Genomic DNA, 17987 nt, shown 5'->3' on the forward strand with positions numbered 1-17987 from the left:
TTTTCTTCACAAGGAGATTTCCTCCAAAGTGAATAGCTTTTATTTCTTGCTTTTATTGCCTGAAGTACATCTCGACTGAACCATGGTTGCTTATTTTTGTTCACTCTAATTTTCTTAAGTGGGACATATTTATCAAATAGGTAGTTAACCAAATTGGAAACATTTTCAACTTTTTTATTTATGTCTGCTTCAAACCAACTGTCATTCCAAGGAAGTGAAGATGCTTCAGCAGCTAAAGCTCTGACATTGATTCTATTGAAATCACGAACGTACTGGTTGCTAATGGAGATAGTATTCGTAGATTGCAAAACTACATTATAACTCAAAAAAATTAAGTCATGGTCGCTAATACCTCCCAGAGAAAGCTGATCAAAATGTAAGACATTGCCCATATCAGCCACACAAAATACATCTAGTAAACTAGGTTTGCAATGGGGTCCGAAACGAGTAGCAAGTTTATTTACAACTTCCAATCCTACGCCTGATATGCTATCAACAAAATGTTTGGACCGATCGTTTTCCACAAGCAAATCAATATTTAAGTCTCACCACAGGAGTATGTGTTCATAAATTGCACTATATTTATCGAAACTCTTAAAAAAGTTACCCAAATCATATGACTTTTTCGGATTATATACACATACAACAAGGCAACGCTCAAAATTATTGAAATTATTGATTGTTGTTTTAAGTTTGCTATGATGGGCTGCTTGGGAGTAATTCCAGTGACGTTGGTCACAGTAATTTTTTGTTGGTAGCGACTTACCAATGTCTTCAATTCGTTAAGGGTGCGTGCCGTCATCAAGAGCTGAATGTTCGGAACCGAGTTCCCCATACCGTCGATGATGAAATCTATTAGCTCAGTTTCGGCAATATTGGCACGCTTTGCCAAAGCCTGCATGTGTAGTATATAGCAGTGAATTGACTCGTCTTTTCTCTTCCACTTGCGCTGTGCTAACATCCTATAAATTTCCTGCCGGGTGATTGCTTTGTAAAATTCGGCAGTCAGCGCCTTCTTTAGGGTGTCGTAATTTAGTGCAGTTGTTGTTGATAGAAAGACTCGTGCTGTCCCTGTTAGCGAACGGCGGAGAGCCAGAAGCTTGAAGCTATCGTCCGCTCCTGAGGAATCCATAATTTCCTCGAAATCACGTAAGAAATTAAGTACTGAGTATGACACATCATCTCCGTTGAATTTATGGAGAGCGTGCTCGATATCTCCAAAGTCTAGACGTCGCTTATTCTTGATGGGGACCCGACCTTCAAGATCTTCGATTCTCTTGATTAGTATCAAAATTTCAAGCCTCTTCTTTAATCCTACGACCTCTTCGTCTAGGTCGCTAATGCTCTGTATGGCTCGTTGGCCTCTAGCACTGTTGATGGTAGTGGCTGTAGCTGCTGTAGCGGCATTTTCGGGGGTATTATTGATATTGGCGGCATCGGCAGTAAGAGTGGCGTTAGTAATACTAGGATCGGCAACGGCAGTATTGGCATCTGCTATATTGGCGGCATCGGCAGCATTAGTGGCATCAATATCGAAGGCGCCGCTAGTTTCGTCAGAATCTATATCGTTTCCAGGGGCAGAGATTATTATATTTGCTCCAACTCCCACTACGCTCTGCAATAAGTTGCGCAACTGTTGCGTCGTGGCTGATGGAGAAAATTGCACCGTCAATTTTTGTTTTGGGTTGGCCATTTTAGTTGTACAATAAATATAAATGTTTCAAAATGGGTATATGGTTGAACCCCACACCTGAGATCTAAAATATTCCAAATTCATGAATATTCAACGTGGATTATGAGGGATATTATTCCTTTCTTAAATGAAAGACGTGTTACTCTGTTAAATGTTCAACTGGAAGTGACTCTTCCTCCTTTCTTTTATTGCTCATCCTCATCATTTGTCAAGTTGGCTGTGGTTATCGATACTTATTATCTATGAATGTAATACAATATTTAGCTTTTGTTAGAGCTACCATATGTTTATAGTACGTTTACAATTTGCTATCTTTACAGATTGCTTAATTTTTCGCACAAATTCTTCAAATAAATTAGTTTTCTGCAAAATTGTGTCTATAATCTTTTGGGGAATACAAAGTTACGTTTCTGTTTATGTCTAAAAAATCCTGGTAGCGGCTTACATAATTATATTTCTAAACGCATAGTAAAATCTACTACGATCGTAGTAGAACTCAAAGGCAGTTCTGTATGATAGACAACCCTCTAAATTATGCACGCCGAACTTGAATAAGGGAAAAGGTCAACGGGATGAGAACACCTGAATATGCATTTCATCATGGTTCGGAAAACACATAATATAATGATAGAAAGCTGGCGGAAGATTTGACAGCTGTCATATCGAACGCCCTTAGCTTAGGAAGTTCACGAGAAAGGGGACATAAAGGATGGCCCCATTTTGAAATAGTACTTAAATTCATAACTTAAATAATCATAAAATTTAGTAAGGAGTGTACGTAGATTGATTATTGAGGAATTTTATCATAAAAATTGTGAAATGAAGATTGCTTTATTAAATTCTGAGACGTTTGCAGCTAAGATGATGCGGGCATTGCGCTGGGTATCCTAACGCAGCTCCTTATGGTTTCCTATGTTGCCGGGGGACGAGCTATTAGGCGCGATATATGTGCATACATAAAACAAAAAGTTAGCAAAATAATCCTTATCATACTTACGGCACAGTTACTTTTTGCTCTTCAGTTATAAATTCTTCTTTGGTCACAAAGGCTGTTGAATGGATTGTGTCGCTATATTCAGAATTTTCATCATAATCTTCAATGGGCTCGTTTTTGATAAATTCGCTTAACTCGCATTGCGTTTGGATTGTGTCGCTATATTCAGTATTTTCTTCATAATCTTCAATGGGGTCGTTTTTGATAAATTCGCTTAACTCGCCTTGCGAATTTTCAAAAAAATCGAGTAATTGTTCGTTTGTTAGTAAATGTTCAGCAGTACTCCATTGCGCTGATTCCGACTCAATTGTTTGCTGTCTGCCTTCAAGAGCCGTTTCGGTTTCTGGGAGAAGTGAGTTTCGAGCAATGAATTTGGGCTGGCAACTGCTGAACGGGTATGAATCTGTGTCGTTTGGTAATACTTCATCTTCAATTGCTGCCTCCATCATCGACATGTTTAAGCCACCCCTTTTTTTAGAAACCATTTCTCGCATCTTATGGTCGGATTGCACGCACAATTTTGAAACCGATACACACATTTCAATTGGTGCAAGCATTTACAACAAATTGTTTTTGGTAGCTCGTCATTTAGCTGCACTTGCACTATTTCGGGTATTGTGCTGGATAACAAGTCAGCTATTCGTAATTCGTCGCATTCTTCAATGGTTTCAAAGATAGATTGGTGTTGTGGCTCAGTGCTGCCTTCAGACGTGAAGGATTCCAGTTTAACCATACAGGTCCGACAGAGGTAATCGATATATAGATCATTTGTATCCATTTAAGCGAGTGTTTCTGCTTCGGTAAAAACTATTAAAACTCCACAAGGAAATTACTAGTGTTGGGAACTATCGAATGAAAACTATCGAGTTATTCGATAGTTCACTAATTTTCATTCATTCGATAGTCATTTGAAATTCGTTCATTACTATTTTTTCGAATTACTAGTTTTAGGTATGAATGATTCGTTCACTACTATTTTTTCGAGTTACTAGTTTTAGTTATGAATGATTCGTTCATTACTATTTTTTCGAATTACTAGTTTTAGGTATGAATGATTCGTTCATTACTATTTTATCGAACTACTAGTTTTTGGTATGATTCGCTCATTACTATTTCTTCGAATCGTTCGTTCTATTTTAATTTTTGCTGTGCATATATCAGTGTTAAAAAGATATTAAAATAAATTTAGCATACGTCAACCTAATCGACAAACGTTTTAAGCGTGGTAATTATTAAATATTTTTAACTGAGGAAGTGATTTTAACGATTTCATTTGTGTAGATATTTATAATGCGGCCTGGATTGAAGAGATCTTCCGTTTGGGAGTTTTTACCAAAAATGGCAATGAAGTTAAATGCCATATATGCAAAAAAAAAATTTAAATTTTCTGGCAACACATCAAATTTAAATGACCGTCTTCCTCAGAACCATGGTGGAATAACCAGGTGAAGTAAGCCGTCAATTGTCTCGCTCTAAATTCTTCTTTGTTCTATCATTCGGCTATCTGAAAATTTTTCACCAATGTTGTCCCCGAAAAATGTGGTTTTTTTGCATTTTTCAGGAGTGAAATATGGTAGTTTTAGTCCTTTTTTCATCTAAACCAGTAGGTGAATATCGATGGACCTTCACCGGATTTAATTACAGAGATTCATTTTTGGGTATCTTTGGTGTGGGCTTCCATAAGTAAGGTCATGCGTAACTATTGCGTTTATATTATTGATGTTTCCATCATATAAGTATGTTTAATTTGTTCCAAAAAAATTTGAAACAGGTCTTTGTTAAAACAAACTATTTGAATTCGCGTCATATCCAACAAGGATTTTCGCCTGTGCAGCGCTACTGAAGACTTTCGAAAAATGTGCAAGAACAACAAAACTATCGTATTACACCTTATTTATGTAAACACTTCGCTAAAACAATGGATTTCTAAATACAATTACGAAAAATTGTTACTCACTATGTTTGTTTTGGCCTAAAAATTAGACCACTATGATAAGAAGAATGTTGCTGTTATGGATTGTAAATTAGAATATATGAATCCGGCTCGCTTCGATTAGCACCTTCCGGTTCTAGGCCGACTCCTATTATATCCCCTGACATATTTTAGTAAATAATAACTTGGCACCATTAGTAATACATCATGAATTAACTGTCAAGAGCTTATGGGAGATCTTCTGATCAAGTTTGTATGATATATTAAAAGGTCATATGTTTTACTTCCAACTCTCAATGTCAAATCAACAGAGCAGATGGAAAGAAAAATGGATTTTTAGAGATCGAAACACATTTAAAAGTATTACGATCACTTCCAAGTGTGACTGTAAAACTTTTCATCAAACCCGAAACCCATTTAAGTGCGCAAAGTTCCTACAGTTCAACTATATAATGGATAACACCTCTCCCACTTATGTCCGGTTTTTCGATAAAAGCTTCAACTGAAGTTGAAGTTGTCAGTTTACTTTAGACGCATTCTTGAATTTTACTACTCATTGCAGTTTAAGTTTTTAATTTTATTCGATGCCTAAAGTAATACAAGTTCGCACTGGTCTTGTGTATCCCTTTTGTTTTGGCATTAGGTTGCACTGATATGCTGAAAAAGAAACAGTCTGTAATGGCTTTCGTAGCAAGGCATTTGTTTTTCTACTCCTACTTTTCCAAAGCGGGTAAACATTTTACCCTCTTCTGACCGTTGAAAATACATCCCTACCGTTTCAGATAGCGTACACCTTCTATCTCTTTTTATTTACTTCACCTGGTGATTCCACCATGCTCAGAACATAGTAATCTAACTTCAGGAGAAATAGCGCCAGTAATTGCAGAAGAGGAACGTAGTTCCACTTCTCTTTCGTCAACTACTGCAGGGAGTGCAGCGCGCAGTTCGTTAACAGTACCTACCGAAGACATTTCCAATAGTGGATGTTTGAGAAGGTCTGTTCAAACAAAATTTTTTGTTACCAGCACATCGTAAGCTTATTTTTCTGCAATCATCAAGATCGGTGCTTCTTCTTAAGCACATCAGATACCGCTCGCTAACCTCTGAGCGCCAATTCTTTGTTACTGCAATACGTCTTTGGAACTCGCTACCTAGTAGTCTTCGACTCTTAAGTAGTGCTCTGCACTTCAGAAAAGAGCTAACATCATTTTTTAACGACTCTTAAACTGGATCTCAAATTGTTGTTGTTAAAATGTTCATTTCTAAGTCCTTTTCCTTTCTCTGTGTCTTCTTTCTTTATTTGTTAAATACTATTCAATCTATAACCAGCCAAAAGTTGTCATCACTACTGCTGTCTTTTAATATTTATTAACTACTTTTCTTTAGTTTTAAGATTTACATTTACATACATAAATATTTCACTATTGTCCGTTATATTTAATTTAATTTGATTAATCTAATTTATTATTATAAATGTTCAATTTTTATAGCTCATGCTATTCATGACTAGCACTGTTAAATAATTTGTCAAAATTGTTGTGCTAGGAACAAATTTTCAAATAAATACATACATACATACACACGTTCTGAGCTCTCAGAGCAAGAAAAAATAATATTGATGAATCTCTTTTAAAGATGATTACAAACGACTTGCAGCCACTTTCCATCGTTGACAATGTAGGATTTGTAGAATTTACAAAAAAGCTTCAGCCATTATATTCCTTGCCAAACAGAAAAGTTTTATCAAATACAATGCTACCTTTTAAATACAATGAAGTAAGAAAGAAACTGCATTACTTGCTCAACATTGTAACACATATTTTAGTTACAACTGATATGTGGACTTCTGATAGTCAAAAATCTTTTTTGTCAGTTACTAGTCATTTCGTTCGGGATAACAAAATGATTTCTGCAGTTTTATCAACAAAGGAAATCATAGGAAATCATACCTCCCAAAATATAGCTACAGAATTGAAGTTAATATTTGATGAGTGGTCCGTTTTTGACAAAATAGTTACTGTAGTAAGTGATAACGGGGCTAATATTAAAAAGGCTATAATTGAAATGCTACAGAAGCACCACCACCCATGTGTAGCGCACACATTAAATTTATGTGTAATTGATGCCATCAAAGCTGTTCCACAAGTTACTGTGCTCATAACCAAGTGTCGTGCCATAGTCACTTACTTTAACCATAGTTCTCAAGCGACGGAAAAATTAAAAAATATGCAAAAGCAAATGGGCGTTACTAAACTGAGGTTAAAACAAGATGTCCCTACCCGGTGGAATTCCACCCTTATAATGATGGAGCGCATATGCTTGGTAAAAGAACCACTCTCTGCCATAATAACTTCTTTACCAAATGCTCCTGATTTCCTCAATTCATCAGAATGGGAAACATTGTTGGACTACACTAATCTTTTCAAGCCCGTAGAGCCCATGACAACCGAATTGACAGGAGAAAATTATCCCACGATGCCACTGGTAGTGCCCCCTGATCAGAGGTCTTCAATACGCAGTACGAAATCGCAAAATGAAAACTGTAGAGGGAGAAAGTTTGAAGAGCAGATTGTTAGAGGTAGTTTGGAGACGATTAGGGCAGTTGGAGTCTGACAAAATGTGCGCCAAATCAACATTCCTAGATCCTAGGTTTAAAAAAATTGCGTTCGGTAATGAAATTAATGCAAATAATACAACAAAATGGCTAGTGGAAGAAGTAACTTCCCTAATACGGCAACAAAACACAAGTGTTTCTACCAACACCCCAAGAGAAGCATCGGTCGATAAAAGCGAAGTATCTCTCTGGGACCTTCTCGATGTAAGAGTTGCTTAAGCAAAAACAATTTGTCAAAACGCGCCCAATGTCAATGCAAATATTCAGTTGGAGCAATATCTAAGGCAAAATTTTGTTGATCGCTCAAATAATCCCCTAGACTATTGGAATCGTAGCCAGTCAACATTTCCGGAACTATATATGCTTTCGAAAAAATATTTATGTATACCCGCAACATCGGTTCCGTCAGAACGAGTTTTCTCGAAAGCAGGGCAAATAATTAACGACATGAGAAACCGACTTAAAGGAGATAAACTAGATATGATAATATTTTTGAACAGCAATTTAAACATTGAAGGTATTTTTCATGTCAACTCGATGTACATACTTGTGTTATTTACTTTACAATCAATTTTTTTAGGGGTTTAATAACGCAATCAGTTGCCATCTCTGCGGCGAAAATTTAATATAGACCCTCATGCACTATCCGATTTTGGCTAGAACAACTATAGCGACTTTTAGTATTTAAGTGCTTGAAATATTTGTTTTATGTTTCTTTTATAAGTGAAATTTAATGTGCAATTTTTATATTAATTAAACGTGACCTGAATTTTGAAAAAAAAAAAAAAAACAGTAGCTTATGTATAAGTTAAGGCAATCAATAATGCCTCTGAAACAGATTTGAATAATACAGATAAAAATCCATCTTAAGTAACCCTCTTTCCTGTTGTTGTTGTTGTTGTAGAGGCATAAAATCTCCCCACAGGTTTGGGGGAGACCAAAAAACTCAGTGGGTTGCGAACCAAGGTCATTTGCATATCATTCATGCGCTTTGCATAACATGTAACAAAGGCATTTAAATTGAATATTTTCATTATTTACTTGAAGCAAAATTTACACCATTTTAGTCGTATTTAACGTTTTTGTTACGTTCCAATGTAGCGTGATCCAGATACGGATAGAAATTTAACATACAAATGCAACAACAAATTGATCCATATGGTTCACATTGTTGTCGCATTTGCATGTTAAATCTCTAGCCGTATCTGGATCACGTTTCATTGGAACACGACGTTTTTTGTCTTATATAGGTTTGTTCTTTAGCTACCCCGAGGGGTAATCGTTCGATAGTTAAAATCATTCAGTAACTAACTATCGATAGTTGAATTCATTCGATAGTTCCCAACACTAGAAATTACTAAGCAGAGTTAGGGATGAAACGATACTAGCAAAAACAATTAGGTATTCACACTTTTGGCCCGATACCAAGAAAATTTGTAGTCGATACTTTTCCATCAACCACTCAGGTATCGGAGAAAAGTCATAAATCACACCCTTAAGGCCCCATTACAGATACTTAGCATAGACTTGACTTGACTTGAGAACTGTCACGGGGAATATTTTGAATAAGGTGCTACGATTTCAAACTTTTTTTTTTTCGAGGGGTGGCGGGGGTCCTAAAAATCACAAATTTATTATCCGCAACTCTAGCAAACTCTTAGTTTATGAAATATAAGCTTTTTAATTTCCAAATTTAGTAAAATTTCAACTTAAGTCCTGCACTTAAAATTCGGGTCGCATGTCGATAGCGGTATCAAAAGACGCGTATTTTCATCAAGATTCAGAATCCGAAAGCAGAAATTAAATTTTTTATCTCGTTTAAAAGTTACTCGCGGAAAACCCGTCGGCACTATTGTCGCTTTTTTCGTTGTTGCAATTAAACAAACGAAAACATATGAAGGTGGTGAATAGTGTTGCCAGCTCCGCAACAATATCTTTTTATCTTGGTAGAACATTATAAGGTAGGGGCACGTCGACATAAATGCAAACAAACATACACTAGGGGGACTCATGTAACCATATTAATGCCTTATAAAGTGTGTAAACGGTTAAATTTATGTAGTGCGTAAACGAGCTGTAAAATTTTGTATGAAAAATCATTTACACATTTTGTATAAATTTACGCGCACATTTAATGGTGTAAACGCGGTAAACTCAAAGGAATGCAACCTTGCAGACACTACAGCAGGCATTTTCAGCAGAAATCTCCAACAACAGCAAGTGAATGCGTTTCAGTTTTGATTTTTCACTTAATCTTAGCATTTTTTAATTTGTATAACAACAACAAAAATTTTGTTCGGCAATAATACAGCTGATAAACAATCAAGTTTATCAAGAGTATTACTAGGTGCGTTCATATAACAGCGTGTGTAAATAGATATAATTTTACACCTTATAAGTTTATATGCTTTCATGAGTCCCCCTACTATAAAGCCATAAACCAGATAAAACAGCTGATCGAACCTACCTTATGGAAATCAATGGAATCGATTAATGGTGCCATACCATAACGCTAACGCCATAACCATACCATAGCCAAACAATTGGTTTTTGGTTTCTCGCCATATCCATAACCTAAATATATTTGAGTTGGTGAATTTAATAACTTTTTGTATATTTTTTCATTGTTTTGGATACGTTATGACCAAGAGACTTATATTTTGTGGAATATGTTTGTAATTTTTTGCGTTTTCATTTTTATGAAATTTTGACGATTTTTAAGTTAAGGCACCATTAATCGATGACATTGGAGATTGTTATGGATATGGTTACGACTATGGCGTTAGGGTTAAAGCCGGAGTCATTGGTGCCGTATGTCGTATCGCTGTATCCGTATCCCTAACGTAATCAGCTGTTTATAGTTACGACGGTAAACCAAAACCTAATTGGTTGGCTACGATACGGTTACGACCTTAGCGGCACCAATAATCGATTGCATTGCTTCTCATAATACTAGGTTCAAACACACACCAAATTGGCAATTTATACTGTTTGGGCAATTTATTACGCAATTTGTCATATAATAAATTGTAATAATAAATTGCCAATTTAAAAAAAATTGCGTAATAAATTGTTTCAATCTGCAAATGCAACATTGTAAAGTGTGTTTATTGAGTATATTTAAACGTCACTTACGCATGGCTGAACTATATGGTTGGCTCATTTCATCAGCTGGTTTTATGTCTTTCATTTCACTGGAGTAGAGACTGTCAAAAGAAGATGGCAAAAACAAAATGAAACCAAAACATTGAACACATTTTCTTACAACACACAAAAATTTCAAAGTTTTATGTTTTCATTCCATTCCATTCACCTAATACCAACACGCACATTTTGACAGTCTCAACAGATATATGCTGTTACTGTAGAGATGAGCCAACCAGCTATCAAACTACTATTGTGTAAGCTAAATAGAGTTGTATGAACACCACTCAATTTAAATCGAAATAGCCTCAATTTATTTTTCTGTTTGAACATAGTATAAGATTGGTCGAATCAGCTGTTATAAGGTTACCGATACGGTTACCGATAAAGCACCAACGTCTCCAGCTTAAAGAAGTTTAATTTGCACTTATAGCTGTGTTTTTTTTACATCTATAGACGTTTACGCTTAACTGCTAAGCGTCACACTTTAAATACACCTCTGAAATTGCTGCGCATAAAATTAGTACTACTAAATTTCAATACGCATTATACTAATACTATGTTCAAACAGAAAAATAAATTGAGGAAATTTCGATTTGAATTGAGTGCTGTTCATACAACTCGATATAGCTTACACAATAGTAATTTGATAGCTGGTTGGCTCATCTCTACAGCAAGAACATACCTTTGCTCAGACTGTCAAAATAAACACGCACATTATTAGGCGAATGAAATGGAATGAAAACATAAAACTTTGAAATTTTTGTGTGTTGTAAGAAAATGTGTTCAATGTTTTGGTTTCATTTTGAGTTTGCCATCTTCTTTTGAAAATCCCTATTCCAGTGAAATGAAAGACATAAAATCAGCTGATGAGATGAGCCAACCATATAGTTCAGCCATGCGTAACTGACGTTTAAATATACTCAATAAACACACTTTACAATGTTGCATTTGCAGTTTGCCTTGTCGGGCAGGTGGTCGTACGATCAAGATTAACGACTCGTTACCTAATAGTAATAAGGACGATGATAAGAGGAGGGCCGAGTCGCAAGCCAAGGACGACAAATACGCATTAAGCGATGCGTCGGACTCGGGGAGCGAGAGTAGTGCTGATTAAATGAACTCCGTGTTGGAGAAGCACACAAATGGAAACGGAGTAGAAGAGTGGAGAAGGGTACGGAGCAGAGGAAGTAAAAGAGCTCTCTCGCAGTACCGTGCAGCACCAAGAATTTTAGAACGCCTGGGAGCAGTGGTCGATCCAACAGAAGTGGAGTTCGAGCGCTTGGAATGGGTCTATGTAGGGTTATGTTATTTTAATTTATGATGTTCATATTAGTTACATTTATATCCAACTTTATATGAATCTTATAAAGTTGAATATAAATGTAATATCATTAATTAAAATAACATAACCATACAGCCCACGAGGAGGAAAAATCATCGAATGGCAGAATGAAGAGGCAACGATCGGCGGAAGGCGACAAGCCTGCTTTCAAGAGGCAGAAAGGACCCAGTCATGAGGTTTACCTAAATTTTGTCAGTATAAAGAGTTACCAACTTGAAATAAAAATACCAATAGCAGATCGTGTACACATCTGGTCAAGCCTTTGCTGACAATAAAGATACCAAGTGAGCTGCTATTACTTTTCAGATGCCCATTCGGGACATCGTCATGTGTATGTTCTAACGAGCATAACGTCTTCATTATATAGCGCACGTTGTTGCTTTAATGACAAAGACACCAACTGCTTTGAGGGAATGTTGGGTGTTGATAGTCCTATGCCAGATATAGATTCGGTTCGTTCCATTAAGGTCGTAACACGACCATCTCGGAAACGATTTGATATGACCAAGTTAAACCTTCTAGGTCGCATCGCCCTCTTCACACGGTAGAAAAGCTGCTGATAGCCATTCACTGGAAATGATCATCATAGGCGGATGACTTATAGATCAATGGGGTCCTTATACAAAGGCGTAATGTAGCCCCGTCCCTCGTCCTAGACTTGGAACCCGCCACATAAAACGACATTAATACAAATAAAGCAGAACTTGGAGGTAAAGAGGTAGTTTCGTATTAGAGAATCATGTAACCGGCGCGGCGGTGAGATATGTCTATACTCGGACAGCCAAGCGATAGTACGCTGGTGTATCGCGAGATACCTCTGAGGCAATAACGGTGAATCGGCTGTTTTTTTTTTTCAATACAGAATGAAATACCCTCCAACTTCAAAAAAAAAAAAAAACAACGTACACCTGTAAAATCACCAAGGAAACTTGGCCTGATTACAACCAGAAAAGATCCGAAAAAAAAATGTAAGGCGCGATAGCCTCCGAAGAGATCTAAGGCCGAGCTTCTCTTCCAATTTGCGTCGTGCTCCTCTTGATTTTCCCTATAAATTGGCCGGACGGGACCTACATGTTTTATGCCGACTCCGAACGGCATCTGCAAGTCAGACGAGTTTTCACTGAGAGCTTTTCATGGCAGAAATACACCCAGAGCGCTTGCCAAACACTGCCGAGGGGCCGACCCCGCTTAGAAAAATTGTCTTCTAATTGAAAAACCTTATTTCTAAAATTTTGATGTTGTTTTGCCCGGGGTGTGAACCCAGGGCATACGGTGTGGTAGGCGGAGCACGCTTTCATCACACCACTGTGGCCGTAGAAAACAACAGAGTTTCTATTAAATATGCCTAGAAAAGAGATATTCAGGATCACATCCACAAGAACAGAATATTGGTCGTTTGGCCTGCATTGGGATAGAATGTCAATCCCCTTCCTTCAACTGCAGGGGAGGACGGTTGTAAGGAAGCAGTCACCCACTTCGTCTGTGAGTGCCCAACACCTGAGAACATTAGGTACCGAACTAACGTCTTGTCGCTGCGCTAACGAAGACAGTTGTTTTTCTTCAAATTTTTTTTATTGCACATTTTATTATCACTATATAGAGCCCTCATTTCTGCATATGCAGTTTTTTATATCTATTTTGGTTAAGAAGTGATCGAAAACAGCTATGTGCTCACAGTACTAGAAGTACCCTGAAAACGGTTATGTACTTACTCCCTAGCTTATAATTTTTTTTAATCGCTGGCGAAAGTGCTTTGATTTCAATTTAAAAAATCATTCCAAACCATCTCGCTTCCCAAGGCAGCCGGTTCTATGAACCGGAGCGACTCGGGATTTTTCCCGACCAAGGGCTGTCATTTCAATGTAACCCCATTTAATTTGTTGCGTCCCTCCCACAAATTGTCATCCTCCCAGCAGGTGCTTGCAGCGTGACTGCGCAATATTCTCTTGCTCCGGGAGGGTATCGAATCCAATCCAGGACTTGTACATGACTCCGGTCCAGAGAAATGGTTTTGCTGCGTTTGCTGGAAAATAATCTCTTTAGGACAGCCACACTCTTATCAGGTTGTCACGTGCAAGAGATGGTTGCATCGGACAGGATGTTCTGGGCTAGAGCCCAAAACCCGAAGTCCTCGAAGCTTTTATAAATTTTTTGTGGCTCCTTGCTGTTTACTCCCAAGGGCGTGCCGTAGTCTGCGCACAGACGTAGTCACCTATCACTTACCCCCAGAGTGACGACGTCTCCCCCGTTGCACTTCAGAATTCTGCAGTTAAACTGTTATGGGTTAACTGGGAAGATCATGGAGATAGTTGATTTCATGAAGCGGCATAACATCCGCATTGCAGCGATCCAAGAGACCATACACACAGCAAGATCTACTCTGCAGACCTGCTCTGGACATAACCTCCACAGAAAAGATCGAGAGAGTGGAAATGCAGGCGTTCTCACGTTTATCACCCACCACACAGTGCAATATAACTATTTGATCCCGACATCGGCATTACGCTACCGACCGTCTTACACCTTAAAATCTTTGGTGTGACGTTCGACAGGACTTACATTTTGGATTGTACCGAAAATCCAGAGCCGTAATAAAATCCTCAAATCTCTTTCCGACAGCACTTGGGGTAAAGACAAAGAAACGCTCATTACTACTTACAAAGCAATTGGCCGACCGGTTGTATGCTACGCATCCCCGGTATGGTCGCCAAGCCTATAGGTTACTCACTGGAAGAAAATACAGGCCTGCCAAAATACTGCTCTCAGAACAGCTACAGGCTGTTTTCTTACGTCCCCAAAACCCCACGTACACAATGAGGCGAGAGTACTCCCCATTAGGGAGAGAAATAAAATGCTAAACAAACAGTGTCTGTTGAATACCCAGAAACCTGGGCATCCCAACAGACATCTGATTGATGAAGCTACACCTCCCAGGGGCTTAAGGGGTAATTTCCGTAAGCATTATGAGGAATAACGGCAAAAATTGCATGCATTTCCGTACCGCCAAAAGCAAATTTGAATCATGTTTGAAAGCAGCTATGTGCTATAAAACGGCGCAAACATTTATCACGTCGTAATGGGTTAAAGAACATGATTTTTTCCTTCACACATCAATAACGTACTTTCCATAAAATATTTCAAAAATACATTTGCAAATTTTTTGGACACCTCCTCCACCATCTCCTGAAAAGTTACTGAAAAACACATAACTGCTTTTGTGAGCGCACCGACGATCTGTTTTGTGCTACCCAATTGAATGGCTGTATCAAAATGCTCCATTAAAGACATCAGTAGTGGAATTCACTAACTTATAACGATGCGATTTGTCGAGATTTTAATTAACGATTTTGTCGCTTGCCTTATCGATTGTACTATTCACTAACTTAGTTTTAACGACTCGCAATAAATGACATTTAAAATAGTAGAAAGGTGGCAGCACAGCTTAACGAAACCAAAAAAATACGAAAAGCACAAAAGGAATGCCAAAAATAAACAAATTCCGTATACTAACTGCTTTTAAAAGTTATTATTGTGCAAGTTTTGATATACAGTTTGCGTTATCAACAAAAGGTAAGTAAATGCGGAATTAATTTCGTATTTCTCGACATAACAAATTTCTCATATTAAAATAGAATGGCTTCATCAATTAATACCAATCAAAGGAGAAGCCGTACCACAGCCGAGCAGTTAAGTCGAATGGTGGACTTTTTAATGGAAACTCCGGGATTAGCGGGTTATTGATATTGTTTGACAGTGATATTGTTAAGTTTGACGATACCGAATCGGAGTTTTTACTACCAAGGTAGCTCTTTTTTAAAATAATTTCCAAAAGAAATCGATCTATGTAAACGAATGAATGAATTTTTTACATTCAAATAAATGTATTATGTATAAAATTGAGCTGTGTTAAAACCTCATAAGTATTTATTTTAATTTTAAAGGACACGAAGTTCGTTTCTATTGAAATGATATTGTTAAGTTGGACTGTTCGGTATGATGGAAGTTTTCCCTACCAAAGTAGACCAAATATAAAATAAAATGCCAAAATGTTTGCTTTACATTCCTGTAGATTTTTTTATTTATAAGTTTGTTAAGTATGTACTTATGTATAGTAATTAGCAATAAGTCGGTCTTGAACACGTTTCGCTATTGAAGAGGGTGCGCCTTGATTAACATTGCTATCACTTGGGCTTTGATCTAAGTATTCAGTGTCAGGCTCGTGTATGGGTTCACTTAATCGGATGTTATGCAACACTGCGCATGCGTTAACTATTCTACCAGTAAATCCTGGATGATACAAAAGAGTCCTTTGCTGTTATAGGCATCGCCATGTTCCTTTGAGAACACCAAAAAGTCTCTCGACTGGGTTTCAAGCTTTACACAATGCCTCATTGTACCGAAATGTTGGGCTCCCCTCTGGTTGGTTAGGTAAAGGAGTCATCAACCAGGGTTCTAAAGGGTATCCAGAGTCACCTGCAAGTAGTTTTGTGTGCGATTTTATTTTCTGGGAAAGTTCAGTGCATTAAATACACTTACCTATCAAAAACATGTTGCGGCTACCATTTTCAAAATTTCCCTGCATCACTCTCCGTACTGCAGAGGAGCTCCAGATAAATGCATCGTGCCTTGCTCCTGGGAATTTAGCATTGACATTCAATATCTTTAGGTTGGGGTCACAAATCTGTATATAAAAATATATTATAATCAAAAAAGTGCAATACATTTCTTTGAATTATTACTTTGAATTATTACTTTTACCATTTGTACATTTATTGAATGGTATCCATGGTGATTTACATATGCCTCTTCATGATTTCTGGGGCTCATGATCGACACATGAGTGCAATCAATAGCCCCAATAGTACCTCCCACAAATGGTGCAGGTGACGCAGAAAAAATTTCTTTCGCAGCTTGCCGCTCTATTTGAGTCTTTGGTAAAGTTTGTAGCATTTGTTACGCGATGTATACAGCGGCTTACAGACGACTGGCTCATTGATATGCCCCATTGTTCTACAACGGGCCGTTGATAACAACCAGTTGCGAAGAAGCGTAAACCAGTTAGAACCTGACATTTTTATAATAGTGTTCAATTGAAAATTATATGAAATTCCATGATTTACCTGTTTCTCTGTTGATATCGCAGTTATTCTTGTACCCCTTAATTGACCATCAAGTTGAGAAATAATATCATGAGCCAAGTCTGGGGTTAGACGGTACAGCTTTCGAAACTCCGTTGCATTCAGGTGGAATGGGTTATCTACTTATCTAAGAAGGCGTCTGTCCACTGGCGATGGCCTCAGTAACTCTTCATCTTGTGATAAAACGTACGCCAAGTACTCAAATGCCATTTGATTTATAAATGAAGCAGCTTTTCGTGTTTGAAGGTATTTAATTAAAGCTCCGATTTTCTTTTTTAACTAAAATTGTCAGAAATGTAAATTTCGTGATTTTTAACGCAGCCAATTCACTTGCCGTTTATTTAACAACACATCGATTCGCAAATAAAGCGATGGTAAATATCGTTAAAAAGGTTAGTGAATTCCACTACAGGAGTGACTCTAGAATTTGTTTGTACGATATGGGTATCAAATGGAAGGTGTTAATGAGTATTTTAAAAGGGAGTGGGCCTTAATTCTATAGACGGACGGCTTTTCGAGATATCGCCATAAAGGTGGACCAGGGGTGACTCTAGAATTTGTTTGTACGGTATGGGTATCAAATGAAAGGTGTTAATGAGTATTTTAAAAGGGAGTGGGCCTTAATTCTATAGACGGACGGCTTTTCGAGATATCGCCATAAGGGTGGACCAGGGGTCACACTAGAATTTGTTTGTACGATATGGGTATCAAATAAAAGGTGTTAATGAGTATTTTAAAAAGGAGTGGGCCTATGTTCTATAGGTGAACGCATTTTCGAGATATCGCCATAAAGGTGGACCAGGGGTGACTCTAGAATTTGTTTGTACGACATGGGTATCAAATGAAAGGTGTTAATGAGTATTTTAAAAGGGAGTGGGCCTTAGTTTTATAGGTGTACGCCTTTTCGAAATATCGCCATAAAGGTGGACCAGGGATGACTTTAGAATGCGTTTATACGATATGGGTATCAAATGAAAGGTGTTAATGAGTATTTTAAAAGGGAGTGGGCCTTAGCTCTATAGGTGGACGCCTTTTCGGGATATCGTTATAAGGGTGGACCAGGGGTGACTCTAGAATGCGTTTGTACAATATGGGTGTCAAACGAAAGTTGTTAATGAGTGTTTTA

At 37.6% G+C, this 17987-nt stretch overlaps 1 protein-coding gene and 1 long non-coding RNA gene across 2 annotated transcripts in view; both read right to left on the reverse strand.

Moving 5' to 3' along the window:
• The window catches only part of LOC137248415 (uncharacterized), a 277648-nt gene that overhangs the window by 178644 nt on the left and 81017 nt on the right, over positions 1–17987 (reverse strand). The window contains exon 11 of the mRNA XM_067779354.1: positions 2691–3246. Coding sequence (XP_067635455.1) covers positions 2691–3246 — 556 coding nt within the window. The remainder of the gene's footprint in view (positions 1–2690; positions 3247–17987) is intronic.
• Positions 16136–16711, reverse strand: LOC137249191 (uncharacterized). The gene is made up of 3 exons (XR_010952282.1): positions 16482–16711; positions 16260–16404; positions 16136–16196 (listed from the first exon to the last, which is right to left on the reverse strand). It is a non-coding gene; the product is annotated as an uncharacterized lncRNA (long non-coding RNA).

This window comes from Eurosta solidaginis, chromosome 4, assembly GCF_040869045.1.
Source record: "Eurosta solidaginis isolate ZX-2024a chromosome 4, ASM4086904v1, whole genome shotgun sequence".
Classification (NCBI taxonomy): domain Eukaryota; kingdom Metazoa; phylum Arthropoda; class Insecta; order Diptera; family Tephritidae; genus Eurosta; species Eurosta solidaginis.